General features: G+C 44.1%; 1 protein-coding gene across 2 annotated transcripts; it reads left to right on the top strand.

Moving 5' to 3' along the window:
• Positions 1-58: 58 nt before the first annotated feature.
• Positions 59-25,259, top strand: NDUFA8 (NADH:ubiquinone oxidoreductase subunit A8). 2 transcript variants are annotated; one of them, XM_029613033.1, is made up of 4 exons: positions 59-257; positions 2,197-2,360; positions 9,940-10,105; positions 14,678-14,837. In XM_029613033.1, exons 1-4 carry the CDS (start codon positions 207-209, stop codon positions 14,798-14,800), a joined length of 504 nt encoding a protein of 167 aa, XP_029468893.1. In that variant the 5' UTR covers positions 59-206; the 3' UTR covers positions 14,801-14,837. The 2 variants fall into 2 exon arrangements, with proteins under 2 accessions (XP_029468893.1, XP_029468892.1); XM_029613032.1 differs by lacking the exon at positions 14,678-14,837 and adding an exon at positions 25,006-25,259 and having other exon boundaries at positions 64-257.

Genomic DNA, 25,259 nt, shown 5'->3' with positions numbered 1-25,259 from the left:
TTCTTCGTTCTTCCAGTTTGGCGTCGGCGGTTGGTTAAAATGCCGAGGACTGGGCGGGGCCTACGCATGCGCCATGGCGTGACCTTAGTTTCTCTCTGCGGCCTTTTCTGCAGTAGCCGGTTTAGTCCCTCTTTTTTTTCTACGTGAGGAAGCGGCTCGAAGGTGGCGGTGTAAAACTCGGCCTTGGGTGGCGGTGGTAATCCGTCATGTCGCACACTGTGCAGCTCCCGACGTTGGAGGAGCTGGAGGTGAAGGAGGTGAGCTGGGAGTAGGGAGCGGGGATCTTCTCAGAGGTTCCGGCTCTGTTTGGCCTAGGTGTTGGCCTGTATCAACTACGCTCCCTGGCACCTTGGTAGTGTGTTCTTTCAGTGGGAGACAGCATCTTGAAAAGCTGTTTGTTCTGTGCTCCCCATCTCAGAAACGCGGTGTTTAAATACGAAGTGGAATTTTTTGAGGACCCTGTGTGGTGGGAGAATAAGGAAGGACGTGGTCTCGTAGGGACTTCTTCATATGTATTGGCGTGACTGAATTATTTTGAATACGCTGCCGCTTTACTCCAAAAAGAGGGCTTGTCATGCCAGCGGAGGGCGGGTGACCGTACATGCAGTGCTTGGTAAAGTTCGTCCGGGGTTGTTATTCGGCAGAGTTCCTTTTTTAATTTGCTACAGATCATAGCTGCTCTTTTCAAGCTGAAAAGGCATTTCAAGATCTTTCTTTTTAAATTATGGTTTGTGCTCCGTGATCTGTAACTTAAAGAGCATATACGAGTTGCTGCCCTTGAATTAATTTAAAACAGTTTGAAATTGTTGGAGTCCGTGTTAGTCCTTGGCCACTGGAAATTGAAGCTATAGCACGTCCAGTATTGTTTAGTATGTTTCCCCTGCTGCACAGAAGAAATAAAAAAAAAAATAACATTTCTCGATAGACATTGATCTGGTTCTAGAGTGTTATTTTGCTGCCAATGTCAACTTTAGTTTTAAGTTGCATTTTCTTTATATATTCGTACTAGATCTTAAGAGCAGAATTTGATAAAAGCACCTTAATTTTATGGAGTATTCAAAAGATAAAAATGGTCTTTATTTTGCTAGTGAATTTAGTGCTCATGAAGGGAAGCGGATGATCAGCCATTATCCACAGCAGTATGGAAAGCAGCAGTGCAAGATTCCCCCATTACTATCTTAGGGGTGAATTTTCAAAACGTTGCACCAGTAAAAATGAACATATACATGCAAAAATGGTATCTACTTGTGTATTTTATAAAGTTAAAAATATGTGGGTATTTTCACCTTTGCATGTCCATATATGTGTATTGAAATGGGGTGGGTCCAAGTGTGTTTCCAGGATGGTGGTTTTGAAAATTCACCATTAAGATAGTAATGGGGGGGGAGGAGCTTGTACTACCACTGTCCATGCTGCTGTGGATAATGGCAGACAATCCACTTCCCTTCATGAACACTAGCAAACTAATTTTATGAAACATTCAAAATATAAACATTGTTTTTACAAAATTCTGCCCCTACCATCTAATATGAATATACAGAAGGAAAAGGCAATGTCAAACTGAAGTTGATTTTTGCAATAAAATAGTACTGTAGAACTAATGCACGTAAGTTGCTATTTTAAGTCATGCATGCATATTTGCCTGCCTACTTGTGTATTTTAACATTTGCTAATTATTTGCTGTAAGTGACATTAAATGTTTTTTGTGTACTGACTGAGTGGGAAGTCTGAGTGAACTGGGGGAAGTTTAGGCTGAAGAACCAAGGTAGTTTTGATCTGCTGAAGGAGGACTGGGCAAACTGGTTAATTTCCTTTAAGTGCATACATTTTAAAATTGGCTGACATGCACACGTAAGTCCTACTTTACTTTTCATATGTAAAATACACATGTATATATTTAAATAGGTAGGAAAAATACATACATTCAATGCATTGATTATATGTGGTTTCAATGCATTACATTTATTTGTGCAGAAGATTACATATGTTGTGAGGTAGAGATGAATATATTTTCTGCAACACGTGTATATCATACTCTTATGTTATAAAATACTTGTGTAGATCTGCTCATGGCCATATATACGTGCATATGCTACCGCACACACTTATTTGAAAATTATCCTCTATATGTGCCTCAACTCTGAACCAATCCTGCTACTCAGTTTACTTTTTCCCTCCCACACAAAATCTTTGCAGGTTAAGGTTAGTTCTGCTGTGCTGAAGGGAGCTGCTCATCATTATGGTTCACAGTGTGATAAAATTAATAAGGAGTTCATGCTCTGTCGTTGGGAAGAGAAGGACCCAAGAAAATGTCTGAAGGAAGGACAGAAAGTGAATGAATGTGCTCTGGATTTTTTCAGGTAATTGTTATGTTAATGAATTTGAGGTCAATTACTCATGATTGGATCAAAATTTACCTGCTCATATGTTCGGACAGTCACAAGTAGAGAAATATGGCAACACTTGACCAAAAATAAAACATGCAAAAAAGATTTCTGTAGTGAATGAAAATATTTTCATAACTTTTTTACGTATCTGCAGTTCAATGGGAATTTCTTCCCATCAGTTCTTGTTCTTAGCTCCTACAGTATCCAGGACATATGACCACTGCTGCTCAAGAAGTATAATTGAGACCAGCAGCATGAAATAAGAAATTGCATGATAGTATTACTTGTCCTATTCCAATCTATAGTCTCTAAAACCAGGAGCCTGGTGTTTGAAAAGAATACATGGAGATCCAAGTGCTAGACTTGAAGCTATAAGAATGTTGGGGGCAAAGAAGGTTTCTACCAAAAAAGTTTTATTACATTTTATGGAGACAATTTTGAAATGGGGGTAAAAGAGTCACTATATTTAGGCCTTAAGGAGCTGAGGTTGGTCAGGTATTGTTTAGGGTCTTGACCTACACATGGACGTTAGTATATTTTATTTAAAATTATTTGAGTCACCCATATGATCTTATTGAAGGCCAGGGGAGGAGAAAAAAACCTAGGTGCCAGGTTGTCTGGGCAAATGAAAAATGACTCCAGGCATCCCAGAAGGAGCTGATGTGGCTGGCCTAAGCTCACAAAGCAGTAATTGCAGCCCCAGCTGCACTTGCCTAACCAGAAGAGGAAAACATGAACATAAGTGAAGGGGATAAAGGGACCAAAAGAAGTTAGCAGGAGTGGAAGAGAATAAGGAAAAAAAAATGTACAAAAATATACGCCAAGTTCAACATCTTAAGACTAAGGGCCTGATTTTGAAAAGTATTTACATGCTTAAAGTTGGGTTTTACAATTGTAAATGCACTTTACTCAAGTAAGTGGCTTTTGAAAATTACTACAATATATGCCATTGAATTGTCCTTAGGATTTATTCACAAAAGGGCACTTTAGTTGAGTAAATGTCTCTTGAAAATTGCTAGAATTAGTATGTTACATTTATGCATGCAACTCCTTTGAAATTACCTTCTAGGTATGCCTGAGCAAAAGAAAAATCTCAAAATCAAACATCTAAGCATAAAAAGGCAAACCAACTCCAACAAAAACATTACAAAGATAGCAGTTATGGGTTTGTCTCTTCAAATTTTTGGTTGGCACCCAAATTTTTCAAATATTTTTGTTCCTGTTCTGAGTTCGGATGGTTGTTTCTATATCAGAAGCGTGTAAAATATCTATTACACACCTATTTACAAAAACTATAAGCAAGGTACAGTCTAAATGTTACAAATGCATATAAAAGTCATACATTATAATAACCCACCTCCCCACCCCAAGCCTTTACAATAAAACCCACAGACATTGTAACTCAAGCCCAGCAACCCACAACTAAAAATGTACAAATGATAATAGTACCAAAGTCTCTCAACACAACATAGAATATCTTAACTCAGGAACAATGTCCATACTCCTCATACTGCCACCCCAACACCCGGCAATGAAACCCACAAACTCAACATTACATATATTACATTGCAGCTACTATTCAGCAGCCAATGTCCAAACTATGAGAAGTATAGTCCGGGGGGGAATTCTGCACAGAAAATAGCAGAGGAAACCCCAGCATGCCGCGAACAGAGCACGTCCTGCATATGCCGCGGGACGCGCTTTGTTCGCAGTGAAAAAGGAAGGCCCCTGTGTGCCGTAGCGAAGATGGAAGGCCCAGTAAGAGAATGTGTGTGGGGAGGGGAGGGTGTGAGAGAGAATGGGAGTTAAGCATCCTCCTGCTCTCTTGAGTGTGGGTTTCAGAGAGAGGGAGCATATAGGAGGAGATTGTGAAGGAGTGTGTGTACATGTGAGAGATTGGGAGCTTGTGTATGTGAAAGAGAGTGAGGAAGCCTGAATGAGGGTGTGTGTATGTGTATTAGAGGGAGGGACAGAAGGAGCCTGTGTGAGGGGCAGTACAGAGATCAGGGTCAAACTCTGGGACTGGCTATAGAGTGGAAGGGGTTGAGTCTAGAGATGAAGGAGAGAGATACTGGCAGGTGGAGGAGTTGGGGGCCTGAGAGAGCAAAGTGGCCATGAGAGTGAGTGGGAGGGACGTTCTTACAGTGAACTTCTAGGGAAATTCTGCATCTTTAATAACTTTTTTCTATATTAATTTAAAATGTAATTACTTAGACTGTCATGTAAATTGTGTTATTTGACCAATATAAAGTTTGAAGAATTTAATTTTTTTTTGTGCAGAATTTCCCCAGGAGTAGTAGTATAGGGACAAAACAAGCAACCCATGGAAACTAATTTATCAGCACAGCAAATCTACTAAGGACATAATGGTGCCATCTGGTTTATATATAGATGTTTTTCATTCATTTCTTGATAATACATCTGTGGCCACTACCATATTATTCATGAAATAACTGAAGACCTTCATTGCTTTATGTTAGTCACCATCATCAGAGGTATCCTGAGAACAACTGAGCCTAAAAACTTTTTCTGGGCTCCCATTACTTGAGGCTAGAGTTGTTCTGTTCAATAAAAGTGAATTTTAAAAGCCCAGCGTGCACCAAAACTGGGAGATACATGAATATTGGGCTTTCACGCACCAAGCGGATTTTAAAAGGCACCTGCTAAAACGCATATCTCCCACTACATGCACAAATGAAAACTTCCCAAAAAAGGGGCAAGGCGTAGTATGGACGGGACATGGGTGTTCCTGGATTTTAACTTAAATTTTGCATGCAAATACTTGCGCGCACAGTGTGTGCCAGGGTTTCCTGCCACATAGCTTTACTTCTGCTATGGATACTGTGTAAGTCATAAAATGAAAGCTGATCTATTTAGGTGAAGGGGAAGGAGGGCTATTAAACTAGAGGGATTTTGAAGTCCTATCTCTTAACTGAGTTAACTGGAAAAACGGGCAATGACGTCAGCATGTGTATCTTTTAAAATTCCCCCACTTCCACGGTTGAAGTGGGATTTGTACGCACGATCAGGCTAGTTTATAACAAGTGCGTGTATGTTAGAAAATGACTGCATCCCTGGGCTGATGTATGCGCACCTGTTTAAAAGTTACTTTTTTAGTTCCTGATTCACTAAAGGTTTTTTCTATAGACACAAAATGGGAGAAAAGCCCGAATCTGGCTCTTAGTTTGCTTGCGTGTTCAAATGTCCCATAATTTGAATGGCTGGCTAGATTTAGTTTTTTCTTGACAGCATCTATATTAATCTTGTACTACTTTCTTTGTTGAAGTAGCTTATGTTACCACATTTTGATCTGATTCTTACCTACTTGTAATAAATCTGATCTTGAAGAAATTTCAATGCCAAATACAGCCCTTATTTTCTGGCTGTTCATGTGCAGGGACTTGCCTTTTTGAAGACTAAAGCTTCGGCACAGATTGATAGAGTGTGACTCTCTTGTCCCCTGAGGCTTGTATGTATAGTGATCTGTACTCACTATAGCAAACTTGGGCACTTCCTTCTGTCTTTATTTGATCTGGTAATCCACCAGCACAAATGATCTATAACCACCTTGACATACCCCCCCCTCCCCCCTACATTGTTGTTGAGGACAAGGATCTTGTAGCCACGCTGTAGTTGTCAATCACTTTTTTAATGTGGGCTTTTAAATTATGCAAATAGAGATCAGAAACTGAATTTTATTTATATTTAATTTTAACGCTAATCTCAATATGCATGAAATGTTTTTTGCCTATTGTTGACACAAATTCTTTGTCACTAGTATACTGCTGTACAGCTCCACTAGATGTTGAGGAAAAAATCCTTAATACATTTTACACAATCTAAAGATAAACAAATCCTTTAATAGTCTGAAAGAACATTAAATATATCTGGGGTTGTTCTCTGTGCAGTTATGTTGCCAGCCAGTGCATCCATGTTCAATTTCTGTATTTTTCCTTTGTTCCTTTGTGTCCTGTGGTGCCAGAAGAATCAACTAATCACTGCAATCAGGGTAGAAACCACAGGATCCAAATTGGCTTAAAAATAAAACAGTGTAGAACTTGTTGCCACTTGGGTTTAGAATGTGGACATATGTATAGGTAATTGTTCATATCAGGAACATTTATTTTTTAAGCAAAGATGCAGAATTAAGCGTCTTTGAAAAGTGAGAGGGCAAGCACTTGCTAGGTTTTCCAACTACCAGTAGTAGTGCCATTTTTGTTAATGTCCTGCAGATGTTATGTAAATAATTCTGTAAAGTTCTGACTTTTTACAGCATGTCATCATCTTACTGTTTCAAATACATGCACATGTAAATTTACAATGTTTCTTGTTGGTGAGGTTACAAAGCTGATGGCAATACATAATATAATCCCTAAGGAGTGCATTATACATGCTACAGTCATATGTTGACAGCAGCATATAATATGTTTGGGAGTATTACTGTCGATATTGTAAATTCTCTTAAAGTTGGACAGTGGTGCTGGAGAAAAGGCAAGATCAGTGAAAACACCTCATTGTTAAACAAGGAGTGCAAGTGCTAGATATTTAAGTGCTCTCCTATTGTATTTTTTATATAAATTTATTTTAGCCTTGTTTATAATACTGGCTTTATATATGGGAAAATTGTTAGAAACCATGTCTATGGATCTTGTGATACTGAATATTTATTTATTAAAATTCTTTTAATATACCGATGCTCAAGACAGTCTTATCGTACCGGTTTACAGTATAACCAGGGGAAAAAAAACAATAACCAGAAGAAAGAAAGTTACAATGAACAGGGATTACAATACAGGACAATAGAAAGAGGAAGAATTAGTTTAACAAAGCTCTCCTAAGAGTAAAACGATATAGTACACCATTGATTAGCATGGATAATTAACTGAGTGGTTCGAGCATAACAGTTCCTTTCAATAATGGTTGGGGAGATGATTTGTCAGGCGAAGGCTTGTGAGAACAGCCAGGTTTTCAATTTTGTTTCTAAAGGAGAGCAGACAATGTTCCTGGCGGAGGTCAGCGGGAAGTGTGTTCCATAGCTGCGGTCCCGCCGAGGACAATGCCCTTTTTTGGAGGGACTTGTGACAGATGGCTTTATAAGGTGGCGCCTGGAGAGTTCCTTTGTGTGCGGCTCTAATCGGCCTGTTGGAAGTATGGGGTTCGAGTGGGATTGTAAGTTGAAGTAAGGTATTATGATAGGTGGTTTTATGGATGATGGTCAGAGTCTTGAACAGTATTCTAAAGTGGATGGGAAGCCAGTGTAGGTTTTTTTATTATCTGTGTAATGTGGTCTTTACGTCGAATTTGTGAGGATCCTGGCTGCAGCATTTTGCAGCATCTGTAGAGGTTTGGTTGTGGAGGCGGGGAGGTCGAGCAGTAGCGAGTTGCAGTAGTCGATCTTGGAAATAGTATGGCTTGGAGGACTGACCGGTGGTCATGGAAGTGTAGGAGAGGTCTTAGCTGTTTTAGAACATGTAGCTTATAGAAGCATTCCTTTGTGGTGTTGTGAATGAATTTTTTGAAGTTCATTCTGGTGTCCAGAATAGCCCCGAGGTCTCTCACTTGGGATGTTGATGGAAGAGTTGGGTTGCAGATGAGGGGGTTATTATCAGTAGGAGTGATGATGAGGAGTTCAGTTTTGGAAGTATTAAGAACCAGGTTGAGATTAGAGAGTAGGAGGTTGATGGAGTGGAGGCAGCTGTTCCAGAGTGTTAGGGTGCTGGAGATGGGGTCCATGATGGGGATTAAGATCTGTACGTCGTCCGCGTAGATAAAGTGTGTAAGGTTGAGACTTTCTAGTAGCTGGCATAGAGGTCGCAGGTAGATATTAAACAGGGTAGGGGATAAAGAGGAACCCTGGGGCACTCGTTGATTGGAGAGGACGGGGTGGGATTCTTTATCATTTATTCTGACTTTGTAGTGGCGGTTGTTGAGGAAGGATTTGAGCCAGATGAGTGCCAATCCTGTGATACCGATTTCTGCTAGCCGGTTGATGAGGATTGAGTGATTTTACTGTGTCGAACGCTGCTGAGATGTCAAGAAGCGCCAGTAGGTACGATTTGCCTTTGTCAAAACCTATCAGGATTTTGTCTGTTAATGAGAGTAAGAGTGATTCCGTGTTTAAGCGTTTCCAGAAACCGAATTGAGAGGGGTAAAGAATGTTATGGGAGTCAAGGTAATCTATGAGTCTGTTGACCAGTTTTTCCATTAGCTTGGCAATAAATGGTAGGTTGGCGATGGGGCAGAAGTTTACCGGGTTGGCTGGATCCAAATTAGGTTTTTTTTTTTTAGTAGTGGTTTTAGAGAGGCTGTTTTTAATGCATCCGGGACAGATCCTTGAGTAAGGGAGCAATTTATGTCAGCCAGCGGTTTGGCTATGGTGTTAGGGATGGTCAATAAGAGTTTAGTAGGTATCTGGTCTGTTGGATGTGAAGAAGGCTTCATTTTCTTGATTAAAGATTCGATCTCCAGTGAGGATGTGAGTTCGAATGATTCCAGCTTCGGTTTATAGGTGGATGGGGACGGGTTTAGGGCATAAGGCGACTGGATGTTTGATGTGGTTATAGTAGAGGTCATATTTGCAAGTAAATTTTTGATCTTGTTATTGAAGAATACGGCCAGTTCTGTAGATTTGTTTTGGGCTGCTTCTGGGATGATTGGAGGAACCGGGGTGGTGAGGGTTGCGACATATGAGAATAGAGTCTTAGGGTCGTACATGAAGCTATGGATTTTTTTAGCGTAGAAATCTCTCTTAGTTTGAAGAATGGTGATCCTGTAAAGGTTCATAGCTGTTTTATATGCAGCCTGGGAGGTAGGAGAGGGGTCCTTACGCCAGCGTTGTTCTTTGTGTTGTAAGTCTTGTTTGAGCTTTTTTAATTCTGAAGAGAACCAGGGATTTTTGTTGTGCCTGGCTGGATTGATCTCTTTAGTTTCTATGGGGCAAATTTTGTCTGCCACAGAGCGAGTGATGTTTAGCCAGGAGGTAATAGCAGTGTCGGCGTTGGAGAGATCTAGTTCAGTTAGGTCCTTGGAAAGGCTGGCACTGAGGACGTCCAAGGAGAAAGGTTTTCTGAACTTGATAGTAGATTTAGGGATGACTGGTGTGGGTTTTTTCCTAATTGCAAATTCCGTATAAATCAGCGAATGATCTGACCATGGGATGGGAGTACAGGTAGGGGGGTGGAGGGCGAAATGGATTCATTTATGAATATGAGGTCCAGAATAGGTGGAACCTTTACAGGGAGAATAAATGGAAGAGAAATACAGATGTGAAAACATAACTAGGTTAAAACACTTTCATTTTAGTTATGGTGGGGCAATTATATGTTTGAGAACCCCCACATCATTATCCATTTTAAGGTTTTATGTGAAAGCATCCTATGTGGCCATAGTTTTCTGTCTGACTCAGTGGGATCTAAAGAGATGATGCTGTTTTTCACATAGTGGAAGTCAAAATATTGCATTTGACATCAAACTGCTGTAAAGCACTTAAACTGAATAGAAGATCTCAAACTCTAGAGATCTTTGTAAATGTGTATTTTTCCCATTTTTACAGGAAGATAAAGATTCACTGTGCAGAACCCTTTACAGAATATTGGACCTGTCTTGACTATACCAATATGCTAGAACTCCGGCGCTGTCGCAAACAGCAGCAGGCATTTGATAACTGTGTTCTAGACAAGTTGGGATGGGTGAGACCTGACCTTGGAGAGCTGTCTAAGGTAGGATTTGCAAATGTACTGTAGCTTATTGACACAAATATGGAAGTCAAGCTAAGATATTGAAAATAAGAGGATCAGTTGGTTTTTTTTTTAAGGAAAACGCTATCAGAATGTATAGTGCAAACAAGTAATGTAAAAAAAATTGTAGTGTTAGGAAAACATCTTCCATACTTGTAGATGCACCATACACTGTCAACTTGGCTGTTCTGTGCTGGGTGATATAATTGAATACTAAATAAATTATATAATCTAAAAAACTGTTTACTAAACCAAATTAGAACTATGCATTAACGTGGGGTAGGTCCTGTTGTATTCACTAAAGTACAGTTTAATAAATACCTTGTAGGTTTTTCCCATGGCTGGGAACATGCAGACATTACCAGAGGCAGTAAAGTTGCACACTGCTGCCTGCAGAAAAGCATGTTCCTGGCCTTGACTTACAAACCCTGCCCCACCCCACCTGATAAGCAAAAAACAATTCTCTAGCTTCCACCTGCAGGAGCTCCCAGGTGATAATGGGGCAGGAGTGATCCCCAATCACTCCTGCCCCATTGGTTCTGCAATCTAAAATGACACCAGCTGGCACAAGGCTTCCTTTTTCTCCTCGTGTCATTTTGGATTATAGCAACCACTGGGACAGGATCATTTCTGCAAGTGGGGGGAATTGGCAGTTTTCTTAGGATTCAGACAGGTTAATCCACAACCAGTGAGTTATGCACCTCTACCAGCAGATGGAGACGAAGCAAAGCTGACATCACTGTATATACACCCCTGCACTGACATCAGCCTGCCAGTATTCTCCATCAGATGGTGGACATTCATCTCTCTACTGGGGATTGCTTAAAAAAATTTTTTTAAAGGAAATTAATTCGCCCCACTCTCCTGTGGTGATACCTTATGGTCCCTCCCTCATTCAAGTTTTTTCCTGAGATATCATCTGCAGATCCCTCTCTTAGTAGTGTGCCTTTGTCCGGTAGCCGGTTTTCCAGCATGGGTTTAGTTGTAGAGAGAGAGAAACAGCTGAGGCTAGCGGGTGTAGTAAGCCAAGTGCGGCAGTGAAGGCCTTTGCCCTCTCCCCCGCAGCAGGAGACACTACTATACTTGGCCGGGCTGAGCTCGGGTAAAGAGTAAATATATATAAAAAAAAAAAGACTGAGGAATTCCATTCTTCTTCTGGTCTCTGAGCCTCGGCACACCGATCCAACATACATTCCTGCCTCCAGGATTGCTTGGGGCATCATGGCGGGTTGAGTAGCCTTCTAGCTAGGCCCTGCTTTCAGGCTTTCCTCAGATGTTGATGGTAGGCCACGGTGGCGTTTGCTCGTTTTCTACACGCAAGTCTGCGGTGGAAAACAGTGTCTGTCAGTTCGCACTCAGGTGTGCGACTACCTGGACTGCATATTGGGTGCTTAAATTTTGAGTATCCATAGTGTGCGCTTATTGGACAGAGCTTGATTTTGGGCGCCCTGTCTAGGCTCGCTTGTGCAGACGCGCAGTTAGGTGCACAATTGTCATATGCCTTTAGGAGCGTGCTGCTTGCGAGTGTTTTATCCATGGCGCTGGTAACAAAGAAGCCTAAGCACCTTCCCTTTGTACTGCTTGCCATATTCAGGCATCCCAACTTGGTGTCCCCTCTAACTTGTCAGCACTGCTTGGAGGCTCAGGGAGAGTTGTCTCGGGCTGATTTTGCTGAACCTGGCCCTTCCCAGCATGATGCAGGAATGGGACCGGAGGGGAAAATGTCAGAGGCTTTGTTTGGTTTTGGGGCTCCCCTAACTGGTTCGTCAGCAGGGGAAGCTTAGGACCGACGCCCCCTGGTTTTGATATGGATCATTCTAGCCTTTCTTAGGTGGAATTTTTTCAATGGCTGCAGTCCTTTTCTTCAGGTACATTCGGCAGAGCCAGCCAAACCTAAGAGTTCAGGATCACAGACTGCAGATCCCTGCATGCCTGGCGCAGCAGGTAAGTATCGGAATATGTCTAGACCTGCTGCAGGTCTTGCTGATAGGGACCCAGATAGCATGGATGATGAAGGTGATCTTTAGTCCCTGGAGAATGGGTAAATTCCTCCTGGGTTGAAGCCGTATAGAACAACACTGGTGTCTTTCATAGAGATGAGTTGCTGGATCTAATCTCCCAGACACTGAAGATGCTGGGGGTGCTGGGTGCTGATTCTATGTCTGAACCAAAGAAGAATCCCATTTTAGTTTCTTTGTGTAAAGCAATGATGTTATTCAAGAATTTATTTATCGTGAATGGGGTGCCCCGGAAGCTAAATTTATAGGAGGATGAGCCTTGGAAGTGCTGTAGCCCTTGAATCTGGCAGCAAGAGAGCAGTAGTGCTTTCCAAAAATGGATGCTGTAGTATGTGCCATCACCAAGTGGCTGACTATTCCTGTAGAAGGGGGAGCAGCATTGAAGGGATGCGCAGGATAGGAGAATTGAGGCTCTCCGCAGAAGTGGCAGGCAGTGGAGAGTACATTGTCAAGGCTGCTCAGTCTGCGGGCCATGATCCCAGGAGCCATGTCACAAGAAAATATGGGCTGATATTCCATTTGTTTGTACCCAAGAAGATTTCCTTTTGCCCCATCCTGGATCTCAAAGGAGTCAACTGTCTTTTACAAGTGACACTTGGTGATAATGGCAGTGCAGTAGGGAGTTTCTTATGTCTTTTGGATTTGTCAGAGGCATATATGCATGTTCCCATCTGGCTGAAGATTCAACTGTTTTCTGTGTTTTGCTGTTTTGGGGTGACATCAGTTTTGAGTGCTACCCTTCGGTTTAGCTACCACGCCCAGAATCTTCTTCGAGGTCATGGTGGTGGTAATGGCAGTGTTGAAAGAGGATGGCTTTCTGGTCCATGTGAACTTAAGACAATTAGCTAATTCAGGCCAAGAGCATGAAAGATATTCTTCAGGCCTTGCACAAGGTGATCTCTTTGCTACAGGAACTAGGTTGGGTGGTGAACTTGGCCAAGAACAATTTGCAACCATCACAGACACTGGAATATCTGTTTGTTTTTCGAAATGAAGCAAGGCAAGGTGTTCCTGCCGCAGATCTGCATCTAGAATCTGATGGCGCAGGTGCGATTTGACAGAAACAATGTGGTCTTCTCTAAGGGTACTCGGGTTGATGGCAGCCACTCTAGAGATGGTTCCGTGGGCAAGGGGACATATGCACCCTCTTCCACGTGCATTGCTTACATTGTGGAGCTCACAGTCTCAGGACTACTCAATACAGCTTCAGTTACCAGTGCAGATCAGAATCCACCTGCAGTAGTGGTTGCAAGCAGATCATCTAAAGAAGGGCATTCCCCTCGAACACCTACTGGCTAGTACTCTCAATAGATGCAAACCTCCAGGGTGGGGGTGAGGGAATTACCATCAGCAGTTGCCAGCGCTGGAGTACCAAGGAGTCTCTCTGGAACATCAATCAACTGGAAGCCCATGCCATTTGGTTTGCATGCTTGCAATTCATCGACTGCTTGCAGGGTTGAGCAGTCCAAATGATGTTGGACAATGCGATGATGGCTTATATCAATCGCCAGGAAGGACCAAGAGCCAGCAAGTGTTGGAGGAAATAGCCCAACTCATAGAATGGGCGAAAGTACATCTTCAAGAGATCTTAGATTGCAGGTAAAGACAACGTAAGAGCCGACTTTTTCAGCAGTCTGGATCCAAGGGAATGGGAATTGTCAAACAGAAGCATTCCATCTCATAGTGGGCCGCTGGTACCTCCTGTTTCTAGACTTGCTGGCGACTTCACACAATGCGAAGGTTCCTCACTTTTTCAGTCGCAGGAGAGATCCAAAGTCTTTGGGCATCGATGCTCTCGTGCAGGAGTGGCTGGAAGGTACGCTTTTATATGCCTTTTCCCCATGGCCCAGGTTGGGCAGAATGATTCAGAAGATCAAGAGACACATGGAGTTGGTTGGCTTGGCTATTAATTCCTTGAAAGTACAGGTGGCAGCTCTTGACTGTTTCTGAGGTTATATGAATGGTGAACCCTTGTCGGCCCATCCATATGTGGCTCGGATCTTGAAAGGGGTGAAGTATCTTCAACCCCCACTCCCACTCTTTTGCTGTTGCTGGTGCCCTTGTGGAGTCTTATGGTTCTTGATTTTCTGACAGGACCCACCTTTCAACCACTGAGATTACTTACTTGAGGATGGTGTTGTGCACATAGGGTTTCCAAACTGCAGGCTTTATCTTGCCAGGCACTGTTCCTGCGAGTGACTCCGGAGGGTGGTCCAGCTGCGAACTGTTCTGTCCTTTTTGCCGGAGGTGGTCTCAGATTTCCACTTGAATTAATAGCTTTCCCTGCCAACACTGGACAGGGAGAGAGATGTGGATGAATATCGTCAAGCGGCATATCATGAGGTAGTTGGAGGTTTCTAAACCTCTTAGGAAGACATACTGGCTGTTTATACTCCACAGTGGGAGTAAACAGGGTGCCTAGTCAGGTAAGGACTTATTCCACTAGGGCACAGCCAGTGTCATGGGTGGAGATTAGATTGTCTCCTGTTGAGATTTGCCAAGCTTTAAAGTGGTCCTCCTTGCACACCTTTTCCAGGCATTACCACCTGGATTTGCAGACCTGGAAGGATGCAGCTTTCGTGCATGTAGCGTTGATCGGGCCGCAGGCAGCCTCCCGCCTTGTTCTGGAGTAGCTTACATCCCACTGGTCGTGGATTAACCTGTCTTCGTTACAGGAAAGGAAATTATCAGGTAATTTCTCCATGGGCATGGAGGAGAGGAGATTTTTTGCATTTTGGGTCGGGAAGCAGGGTTGTGAGCTGGTGGTGAGGAACTGGGTTTACAGATTTATCCTTGTTGGATGGCGGATGCCGGAGAGGGAGCATTTGGTGCACAGGTGGGGGAGAATGGTTTTTTTTGTTTTTTTTTTGGGATCTAGTTAACTACATCTCAAAAGGTACATTAATCAATTTGCATATTAATGAGCTATTTTGCATTCAAGGCAGTTGATTGATTTTGCCATAATGGGCCTGAATTTTTTTTTCCCCACAAGATAAATTATGCATATTATTGGTATTGTGCCGTAACATCTTTTTTTAATGCATGTTTACACATTACCTCAGAATGTTCTTTAGCTTGAAGAAGTAGTATTAAGGTGAAAGGCTCTGTATGTGTCCAACCCATCTAGTTTGCTCACATCTCTGCAATACCACTATACAAATCCTGATGTTCATCAACAAAAATGTGTTATAAAGCATAGCAAGGTATGTGCCCCAACATCGTATTTCAAAATTCATTTAAATGTCCAGAAAGCTTAGTTAGGCTGCTTTTCATAATAGAGTAGTGGTGGCCAACTCTGATCCTCAAGAGCCACAAACAGGCCAGGTTTTCAGGATACTCATAATGGATATGCATGAAAAAGATTTGCATGCACTGCCTCCATTGTATGCGAATCTATCATGCATATTCATTGAGTATCCTGAAAACCTGGCCTGTTTGTGGCTCTCGAGGACCGGAGTTGGCTACCCCTGCAATAGAGCAATCCCTCCTTCCCATCTTTGTTCTGTCACCGTGAACATTGGTTGTAGGTATGTTTGACAAAAGCAAATTAGACCATGTGTTGCCACTTGTTGCACCATTGTATAAGCATTGGTCCTTTGTGCAGAAAACAAACATTTAGGCCTCCACATAGTCTTCAATTCAGCTTATCTCAGTCCATCCCCAACCCACTCTGGACCCCCCCACCCTAGCATGCCCAAACCTGATGCCAGCACTCTTCTCATATGCTCAGAATGGCTCTAGAACAGTGGTTCTCAACCTTTTTTCTGTCGGGACACACCTGATAGATGGTCCTCACATGCGAGACACACTGAACACATGACAGTCACAGGGCTAACCCCACCCCTGACCCTCGGTAATGGGTATAAAGCAGAACTAGAACATTCCCCGTACAACTCGCCATACAAAAAAGATATTCTGGTGTTATCTCAATAACAGCAACACAAACTCCCTCTACTACCAGGCACAATAGCCCTACTTATAAAAAGACAGCAGTCCACCACCAATGCATGTCCAATTGAGAGAAAACAACAAATAAAATGAAGTATTTTATGTGTCTACATGCTAGTTACATATCTCACCTCGGTCATACACACAAGATCGAACTTCAAGTATAGAAAGACCACAAATTACAAATATGGAGACAAATTGGCTGAAAAAACAAAAAAAAGCCACTCTGCATGCAGAGCAAACCTGGAGAAATGGAAACAAAAATATAGCACCTAACAAAGTCCCAGGATCTGCAATAATGTACACAGTCTAGTCAGCAAATTACACCTTCATTATGGCATGCACTCAAATGGAACAACCCTATTAAAAAAGGCAACACTACAAATATTAAACAAATATTAATAAAATTAAGTCCCTAAACACCAATACACCTCCCATTAGGAAAACAGAAAAAGCCAAGCTGTTATAGATTCCCACACAGAAATAATTGTAAAACTATATGAAAAAATGTTTCAAAACAGCTGATGAACAGAACATCATCTAACAGTTAAAAACTCTTAAAAAAATTATTTAAGTCTTCAAACACCAATAAGATATTTCAAAACAGTAGACACATTACCTACTACCCAATAATTAAAATGGTAGTCAATCAAGAAAATGAACTTAAAAAGCCACCTTTACTTACCCTCTCCAGCAGTTCTACTCCTTTCCCTTGTAGGCCATACCAGAAGCAGCAGTACCTGTTGAAGCTGTCCTCACCCTTAGGGACCACAACCAATCTTTGCTCTCGCTCTCTCTCGTCACACTCACACACCAGTCTCACCCTCTGGACCACTTTCTGTCTCACACACCAATCATCTCCCCTACCTGTGTTCATTCTCGCTCTACAGTCATCTCCCTGATTAGTCTTTCTCACACATACATACGTCGTCTCTTACTTACACACAGGCTTTCACTCACACGCATGCCCCCTCTCTCACAGCCAGCCAAAAACATGCTCCATCTCTCTCGCACACACAAGCACCCTCCCTGACTCACATATACACCACACATACATAAAGCACCCTTCCACACACACACACACACACACACTCTCTCTCTCTCTCTCTCTCTCTCTTCCCCCCCCTCTCTCTCTCTCACAGCTGAACAGCTCGTCTCTGGCGGCAGTTAGCAGCACCAGTCTTTATTTCTTCAGCCCCCGCTGGCTGCGAGTAGCATGCGACACATCTGCCAGTGCGTGGCGACACACTGGTTGAGAATCGCTGCTCTAGAATACTTTCAAGCACACTTCCTAACCAGACACCAGCACACTGTTCAACCCCAGGACACCCTGATCCCTCCCTACCCCCTTCTACCTGTGCAGCCTGATCCCGGTACACCTAGGCTGACTCAAGCACATCCTGGTCTTCTGCCTAATATTTGCATTCCTTCTCGCCTGCCTAGCATGACCCATCTCCTTAAGCCAACCACAGAACACTCTATACCCCCTTCTACCATCCTAATGATAGCATTCCCTTCTACCTTCCACTGTCCCTCTCCCCCTCCCTATGCCAGTGGAAACACTGTCCCTCTCCCCCTCCCTATGCCAATGGAAACACACCCTACCCACAGCGTGATCACAACACTCCCTTCTGCCCATTCCCCAAAAGGGAAGAAGTAGCAAACACCACAAAAAAAGTAAGAAAATTTAAAGCGCCCCTCACCCAACAAACTCATTTCAGCCAAGGCTCCAATTCTTACCCCATTGTGGGTCTTCCTGGAACAGAAGCCATCCCCCATTTGTTCCTGCCTCAGTTCTGCAGCTTTGTAAATTGGCTACTAGTGAACACCTGTCCAACAACATTGTTATAAGGCAGATTTAGCCTTACAACATCATGGCACCCACTCTTAGGAAGCCCAGCAACCACTTCGCAAAGCCAGAAGTGGGGCAGGAGCATCAGGAAACTGTGCACAAACCACAGTTTGGTAAGGCTTGAGATGGAGAGGTGTCATGGGGACTTTCAATGAACCAGGCTTGGTGGGTGAGGATGTGGGGGAGCCAGACCATGGACCTATTTTCAAATTTGGTGGTCAGTGGCTGGTGTTGAAAGGCGGGTGATTCTCCTGGAGAGCTTTCTGTGAAGTAGGGTCAGTGGGCAGGGCCCAGATTGGAGAAATTACTTACCTAATAATTTTGATTTCCTTAATGTAGACAGATGGACTCAGAACCAGTGGGTTTATGCTCCCCTGCCAGCAGATGGAGACTGAGCAATCTGACATCACAGTATCTATAGTCCTGCAGTGATCCCAACCTGCCAGTATTCTCTTCAAAAAGCAACTGTGGACAGACTAGCAAAAAACTTGATTAAAACATGATTAAAAACAGGTAACAAGAACTGTACTCAACCAACAAACACTTTAAACACTTAACTCACATAAGATACTAGGGACTGGATGAACACTTAACAGTAATCCCTGGGAATCCAGAGCCCCATAGGAGGACTTTTGACACAAGCATGCAGCAGCTGATGGCAGGAAGCTGAGTCCATCTGTCTACACTAAGGAAATTGAAATTATCAGGTAAGCAATTTCTCCATTTCCTAGCGTGTAGACAGATGGACTCAGGCCCGGTGGGCTGTACCAAAGCTACTTCCCCATCAGGGTGGGAGTCTGCCCGTGGTCCAGTCAACACCACACATGCAAAGGCTGCATCCACCCAGGCCTGCACATCCAGACGATAATACCTGGAAAAAGTATGTAAGGAGGACCACGCTGCCATTTGGCAGATATCAACAGGAGATAAAAAACTAAATTTTGCCCATGACACTATCTGAGCCCTAACCTGAGCAGGCAACAGCTTTTCAGCATCCATATATGCGGCTGTAACTTCCTCCTTAATCCAGCAAACTATCATAACCCATGAAGCCGGAGCGCCCTGCTTACTCCCACCTTGGAGGTTCAGAAACCTCCGATACTGCACCAGTGTCTTAACATCCAAGGAGCGGAAGAGGCGATAATCCTCCGCATCCCTGACCTTACCCAGTGATGGCAAGGAGATGGACTGATTCAGATGAGTCTGAGACTACCTTGGGCAACAAGGATGGAACAGCATGCAGCTGTAACACCCCCTGAAGTCACCCAAAGGAACAGCTCCCGGCAAGACCAGGCCTGCAGCTCAGAAATTCGACATGTAGAACAAATAGCCCCCAGAAACAGTCTTTAAGGTGAACAACTGCAAGGAAAGGCTACGCAGCATTAGGAACATAAGGCCCGCCACAAAATGCAGCACCAAGTTAAGACTCCACAAGGGAACCGGTAAACTCAGAGAGGCCTAAGATGCTTCAATTCCTTCAAACAAAAAAAATCACATCAGGGTGAGAACACAGTGAACCACCATTCACCTGGCCCTTGAAAAAGGTAAGAGCCGCAACCTACACCTTCAAGGAATTAAGGGCCAATCCTTTATTCAACACATCCTGCAAATTGTCCAGAATGAGTGGGATCTTAACTAAACGAGGAAGAACACCACGCTCCTCACACCAGACTTCAAAAACTCTCCAAACCTGCACATAAGCCAAGGAAGTGGAGAACTTGCTAGTGCTGAGATAGGTGGCAATCACCGCAGAGGAATAACCATGCTTCAATAGGTGAGCCCTCTCAAGGGCCAAACGAAAAGACAGAACAGAGTCTGATCCTCATGAAGAACTAGTCCCTGCTGTAACAGAACCATGTGCGGCGGAAGGCGAAGGGGGGTCTCCACCTGGAATCTTCACAAATCCACATACCATGGACACCTGGGCCAGGCCAGTGCCACCATAAGTACTAACCCCCTGGGGCCTTAGATCTTTCAAATTATCCTGCCCAGCAAGGGCCATGGAGGAAAGGCATAAACTAATCTATCTTCCGGCTAGATCTGTACGAGAGCATCTATTCCCAGGGACCACGGATCTCTCCTGCGACTGTAGAATCGAGGAATCTTTGCATTGCGAGATGTTGTCAGCAGGTCTAGGAACAGAAGGCCCCAGTGATCCACAATCAGCTGAAACGTCTCGGCTGTCAACACCCACTCTCCTAGGTCCAGACTCTCTCCCTGCTTAGAAAGTCCACTCTTACGTTTTCTCTTCCTGCAGTGTAAAAGACCAAGATCTGCAGATGACCATCCACCTGTTCCATAAGCTGGTCTATTTCCTGCAACACTTGCTGGCTCTTGGTTTCTCCCTGGCAATTGATGTAGGCCACAGTCATCGTGTTTTCCGACATCATGCAAACCACTTGATCATGCAGTCTGTGGCTGAACTGCAAGCATGCCAGCGAACTGCCCGGGCTTCCAGGCAGTTGATGCTCCTGCAGGACTCTTAAGCATTCCAATGCCCTTGGGCCGTTGATTCCAGACAGTGAGCCCCCAACCTTGGAGGCTTACATCTGCCATGAGTACCAACCAGTTCAGCGAGGACAAGGGAACTCTTTCGCAGATGATCCTCCACCACTGGAGGCGGGAGCAAATTTCCATCAGCAAGTGGAGCTGAACCACATAGTCCTGAGGTTGTGAGCTCAACGAGACAGAGAATGCTGAAGAGGATGCATGTGCGCCCTCGCCCACAGCACCACTTCCAGGGTTGCCGCCATCAAGCTAAGCACCTGTAGGTAGGACCACACCGGGCCTATGGTATACACCAACTGACGCACTTGAGACATCAATTTCTGAATCTGAACTTCCGGTAGAAAAGCTGTCCTGCCCCGTGTCAAACCAGACCACCAGATACTCCAACTACTGGGATGGTTGAAGATTGCTCTTGGTCAGGTTCACCATCCAACCAAGCTCCTACAATAATGAAATCGCCTTGTAAGTCACTAGGCAGCTCTCTTCCTGAGATTTGGTTCGAATCAGCCAGTCATCCAAATTAGAGTGCACCAGGATCCCTTCTCTGTGCAAGGCCACCACTACGACCACCATAACGTTGGAAAATGTTCTGGCAGCGGTAACTAGACAAAAGGACAGCACCTGAAACGGGTAATGGTGCCCCAACACCACAAAGCATAGAAAGCACTGGTGTTCCATTCAAATGGGAATATGAAGGTAAGCCTCTGAGAGATCCATGAAGGTCAGAAATTTCCATGACTGCACTGCCATTATCACAGAGCATAAGGTTTCTATGTGAAAATGAGTCACTTTCAAATGACAGTTTACCCCCTTGAGATCCAGTATGGGACAAAAGGAGCTCTCCTTCTTGGGCACAATAAAATAAATGCAATATCGCACTATACTTTCTTGAGTTGTAGGCACCAGAACCACAGTCCTCAGCCTGAAGAGCCTTTGAAGTGTGAACTCCACTGCCTGCTTCTTCTGCAGGAAGTGGCAAGGGGACACCATGAACATGTCCCAAGGAATACTACGACATTCCAGCACATATCCACATATCTGCTGGTCTGATGTGATCTCGACTCACCTCTGATAAAAGCGAGAGAGACGTCCTCCCTATCTCTTCTTCCTGAAGGTGGGTCAGCAAACCTGCATTGGGAAGTTTGGGAAGGTCCGCCACCCAAGCCCGCTCCTCTTGGGCTGTCGGGGACAAAAGGACTGAGACCTGCTGAAAGGTTGATCCTATGTAGGGACGAAACCGCTTGGAACCCTAGAGACGACCCTTCATACCAAAGGGGTGCTCTAACTGCTACTTATCTTTCGGCAACTGAGGAACCGGTGATTTGCCCCATTTACTGGCTGGTTTCTCCAACTTGCTCCCAAATAAAAGCGAGCCTTTAAAGAGCATCTTGGTAAGATTAGTTTGGAGGCTGCATCAGCTGACCAATTTCGCAACCAGAGTTGAAGCCTTGCTGCTATCACTGAAGCCACTCCTCTGGCCGAGGTACAGACCAAATCACAGTCTGCATCTGCTAAAAAGGCGGCAGTGGGCTCCATAACCATTCTGGAATTCCATCCAGACTCATCAACCTCCTGAGAGAGAAGTAGATAAGATCGTGCCACTAGGGCACAACAGGAAGCAATCTGTAAAGTCTTTGCCACTGCCTCAAAGGCTTGCTTAAGAATAGCCTCAATCCTTCTATCATGTACATCCTTCAAGGCCGTTCCTCCCTCTATGTGGACAGTTGTCCGCTTAGAGATGGTACATACCAGTGCATCCACTTTAGGAAAATAACTGCTCTCTCACAGCCGGAAACAGGGGGACAGGCCTTTCAATTTCCAACCCCCTTTGAAATTTGCCTCTGGGATGTCCCATTCCGGATCAATCAGTTCCTGAATGGCATCCATCACAGGGAAAAAAACAAGAGGTTTTACGCAAGAAAACCAAAATGGGATTCTTTCTCACCTCCAACAGACATGGCCTCTGAACCAGGGATTCCCAACTGTTTCAAAGTCTGGGAAATAGGGGCCCGCAGTTCATCTCTATGAAAGAACCGCAACATGGTTCAATACTATTCTAGTCCTCAACGATTTTTACCATCTTTCAGGTAATCAGGAGCATCCTTATCGTCTGTCCCATCCGTATTCCTATCAGGGGAGCTGAGGCAAGCTCTGGTGCTTAAGCATAGGACTAGAAGAGGGAGGATTCACTAGCAGAGGGTCTGACCAGACAGGAATGGGTGAAATGGAGGATTGAACCTGAAGAAAAGCTTGTAAGCCTTGAAAAAATTTCATCCTAGAAAAAGTAGTGTAATCCAGACTAAACCCAGAAGGAACTGGAGTTGGTCGCACAGAACTGCCCTTGCCTGCAGAGGAGCCAGTCAAAGGAGAACCAAGGTCTGGCATCCCTCCAGTCAAGACCAGAATGCGAGGAACCAGGCTTAGCAAAATCCGATGAAGACAACTATCTGAGCGTCTGAGCAGCACTGACACAGATTAGAAGCCAGGTCAGCCTGAGAAGCCCTATTATGACAGGCAACACAAATAGGAAGATGCTTATGCATCTTGTTTACCGGCACCATCACCGTGCATCTGAACAGCTCATGCTCAAAAGGGTTATGTGCATAAAGAAAGTGCCACAGAAGGGAAGCATGGCAAGGCACATGCACAACTTGTGCCAAGCTAAGCGTGTGAACAGTTTAAAACTTGTGCACGTAAAAGGCACAAGTTTTAAACAGAGCACACAGCGTGTGAGCAGAGCCGATGCACTGCACACACCAGCCTGTAGAGGGCAGCAGAGCCACTTGCAGGAGCCTGTGCAAAACGCCACCGTGGTCAACCACGCAGCGTGCAAGAGAGAAGCCTAACTGCGTGGCCTAGCCCACCAAGGGCCGCTCAATCCGCCAGGCTGCCCAGTTCCACAACCCCAACAGGAGCCAGGAATGAATGTCTAGACAGCATGCCGAGCATGGAAATTGGAGGAAATCCTGAAATCTCTCTGCTCTGTTGCAAAGGTAAAACTCCTTTTTTTTTTTTTTTTTTTTTTTTTTTTTTTTTTTTTAAACCTTACCTGAGCTCAGCATTTATCATCAGATTACAGAGACTGTCTCCAGCTGTGGGGGAGTGAGGCCATTTCGGTCCACTCCCCAGATCAGAAAACTTTTCTTTCTCTGGGAACCCCTCCCTCCCCAAAAAAAACCCCATCCCCACCCTCCTGACCCCCCAAGACCTGCCGACTTAATTTACTGCAACCCCCCACCCTCCTGACCCCCCCCAAGACCTGCCAAACGTCCCTGGTGGTCCAGCGGGGGTCCGGGAACGATCTCCTGAGCGTGGGCCGTCGGCTGCCAGTAATCAAAATGGCGCCGACGGCCCTTTGCCCTCACTATGTCACTGAGACCAACCAATAGCAGCGGTCGGTCCCAGTGACATAGTGAGGGCAAAGGGCCGTCGGCGCCATTTTGATTACTGGCAGCCGACGGCCCACGCTCAGGAGATCGTTCCCGGACCACTCCTGGACCCCCACTGGACCACCAGGGACGTTTGGCAGGTCTTGGGGGGGGTCAGGAGGGTGGGGGTTGCAGTAAATTAAATTGGCAGGTCTTGGGGGGGGGGGGGGTCAGGAGGGTGGGGGGTTGCAGTAAATTAAGTTGGCAGGTCTTGGGGGAGTCGGGAGGGTGGGGGTTTGTTAGATTTTTGTGTTTTGTTTTTTTTTATATTCGCTCCATAAGACGCACATACATTTTCCCCCCACTTTTGGGGGAAAAAAAGTGCGTCTTATGGAGCGAAAAATACAGTATATACACATGAATTGAGTTCACCTTACGGGGGTCTAAAACTCATATATATGAAACCCTTCCTCCACCCATCAAAACATTTTTTTTCGATTGAAATAGGCAGGCTACAGAGCCAGACAAGACTCGGTAGCCTTCAGCAAATATTTTGTGATTCAAGTAATGACTCATGTTTGTTGAGCTATAGGATCTTTGCTTCACATAATTATATAAAAGATATTTATGGGGTATTAATACGTGATTTGATTGGACTATATACTGTGACATCCGCTTGCTCTGTCTGCATCTGCTCGCAGGGGAGCATAAACCCACTGGTCCTGAGTCCATCTGTCTACATGCTAGGAAACTGGATTTTTTTTTTTGTTAATTTTCTAATCTGGTGATTGGTGGAGAGACACATACACCAACAAAAGTACATTTGATTATATAGCACTGAGCTAAGAGCTGCTTTGCTAGCGGAGCTGCTGCTATTCTTATTAGCTTATTTAGCTCATGTATGAGATGCAAATCTGCTTTAATTTGCCTTCCTTCCGCTCATCTCACACTGCTTTCTTAGCTTTCAGAATAACTTCTTAAATAAAGAATCAAATGTTCTGATAACCCAAACAATGTTAGTTAATAGCTTTTGGTAGATTAAGAGCTGTTAACCTAGATGTCCACCATTTTACTTGACAGTTGCTTCTTTTAGCTTTATAGATAAAAATACTTTTGAAGATGCTTCCTCCCTTTCCCCCTCCTAAATTGAAAAATAACCAGAAAATTTCAAATTGTTTTGTGTTTTAGGTCACAAAAGTGAAAACAGACAGGCCTCTTCCTGATAATGTCTATCACTCTCGACCAAGACCAGAACCAAATCCTCCTATTGAAGAGGAGTTGAAGCCTTCCAAGTATGGCAGCAGGCTCTTTTTCTGGAGCTGGTAAAGCACTAGAAAGCTGAAGAAATCTTTAGAGATCACATTGATTTGCATCACATCCTTAAACTTGTATTTAATTGTGAGACAATAAAAAAAATAAATAAAGTTACATGTGACAAATTA

The sequence above is a fragment of the Rhinatrema bivittatum genome, chromosome 8, assembly GCF_901001135.1.
Source record: "Rhinatrema bivittatum chromosome 8, aRhiBiv1.1, whole genome shotgun sequence".
NCBI classification, from domain to species: domain Eukaryota; kingdom Metazoa; phylum Chordata; class Amphibia; order Gymnophiona; family Rhinatrematidae; genus Rhinatrema; species Rhinatrema bivittatum.
Note: the sequence above shows the minus strand (reverse complement) of the source record. Positions and strands in the feature narration are given on the sequence as shown.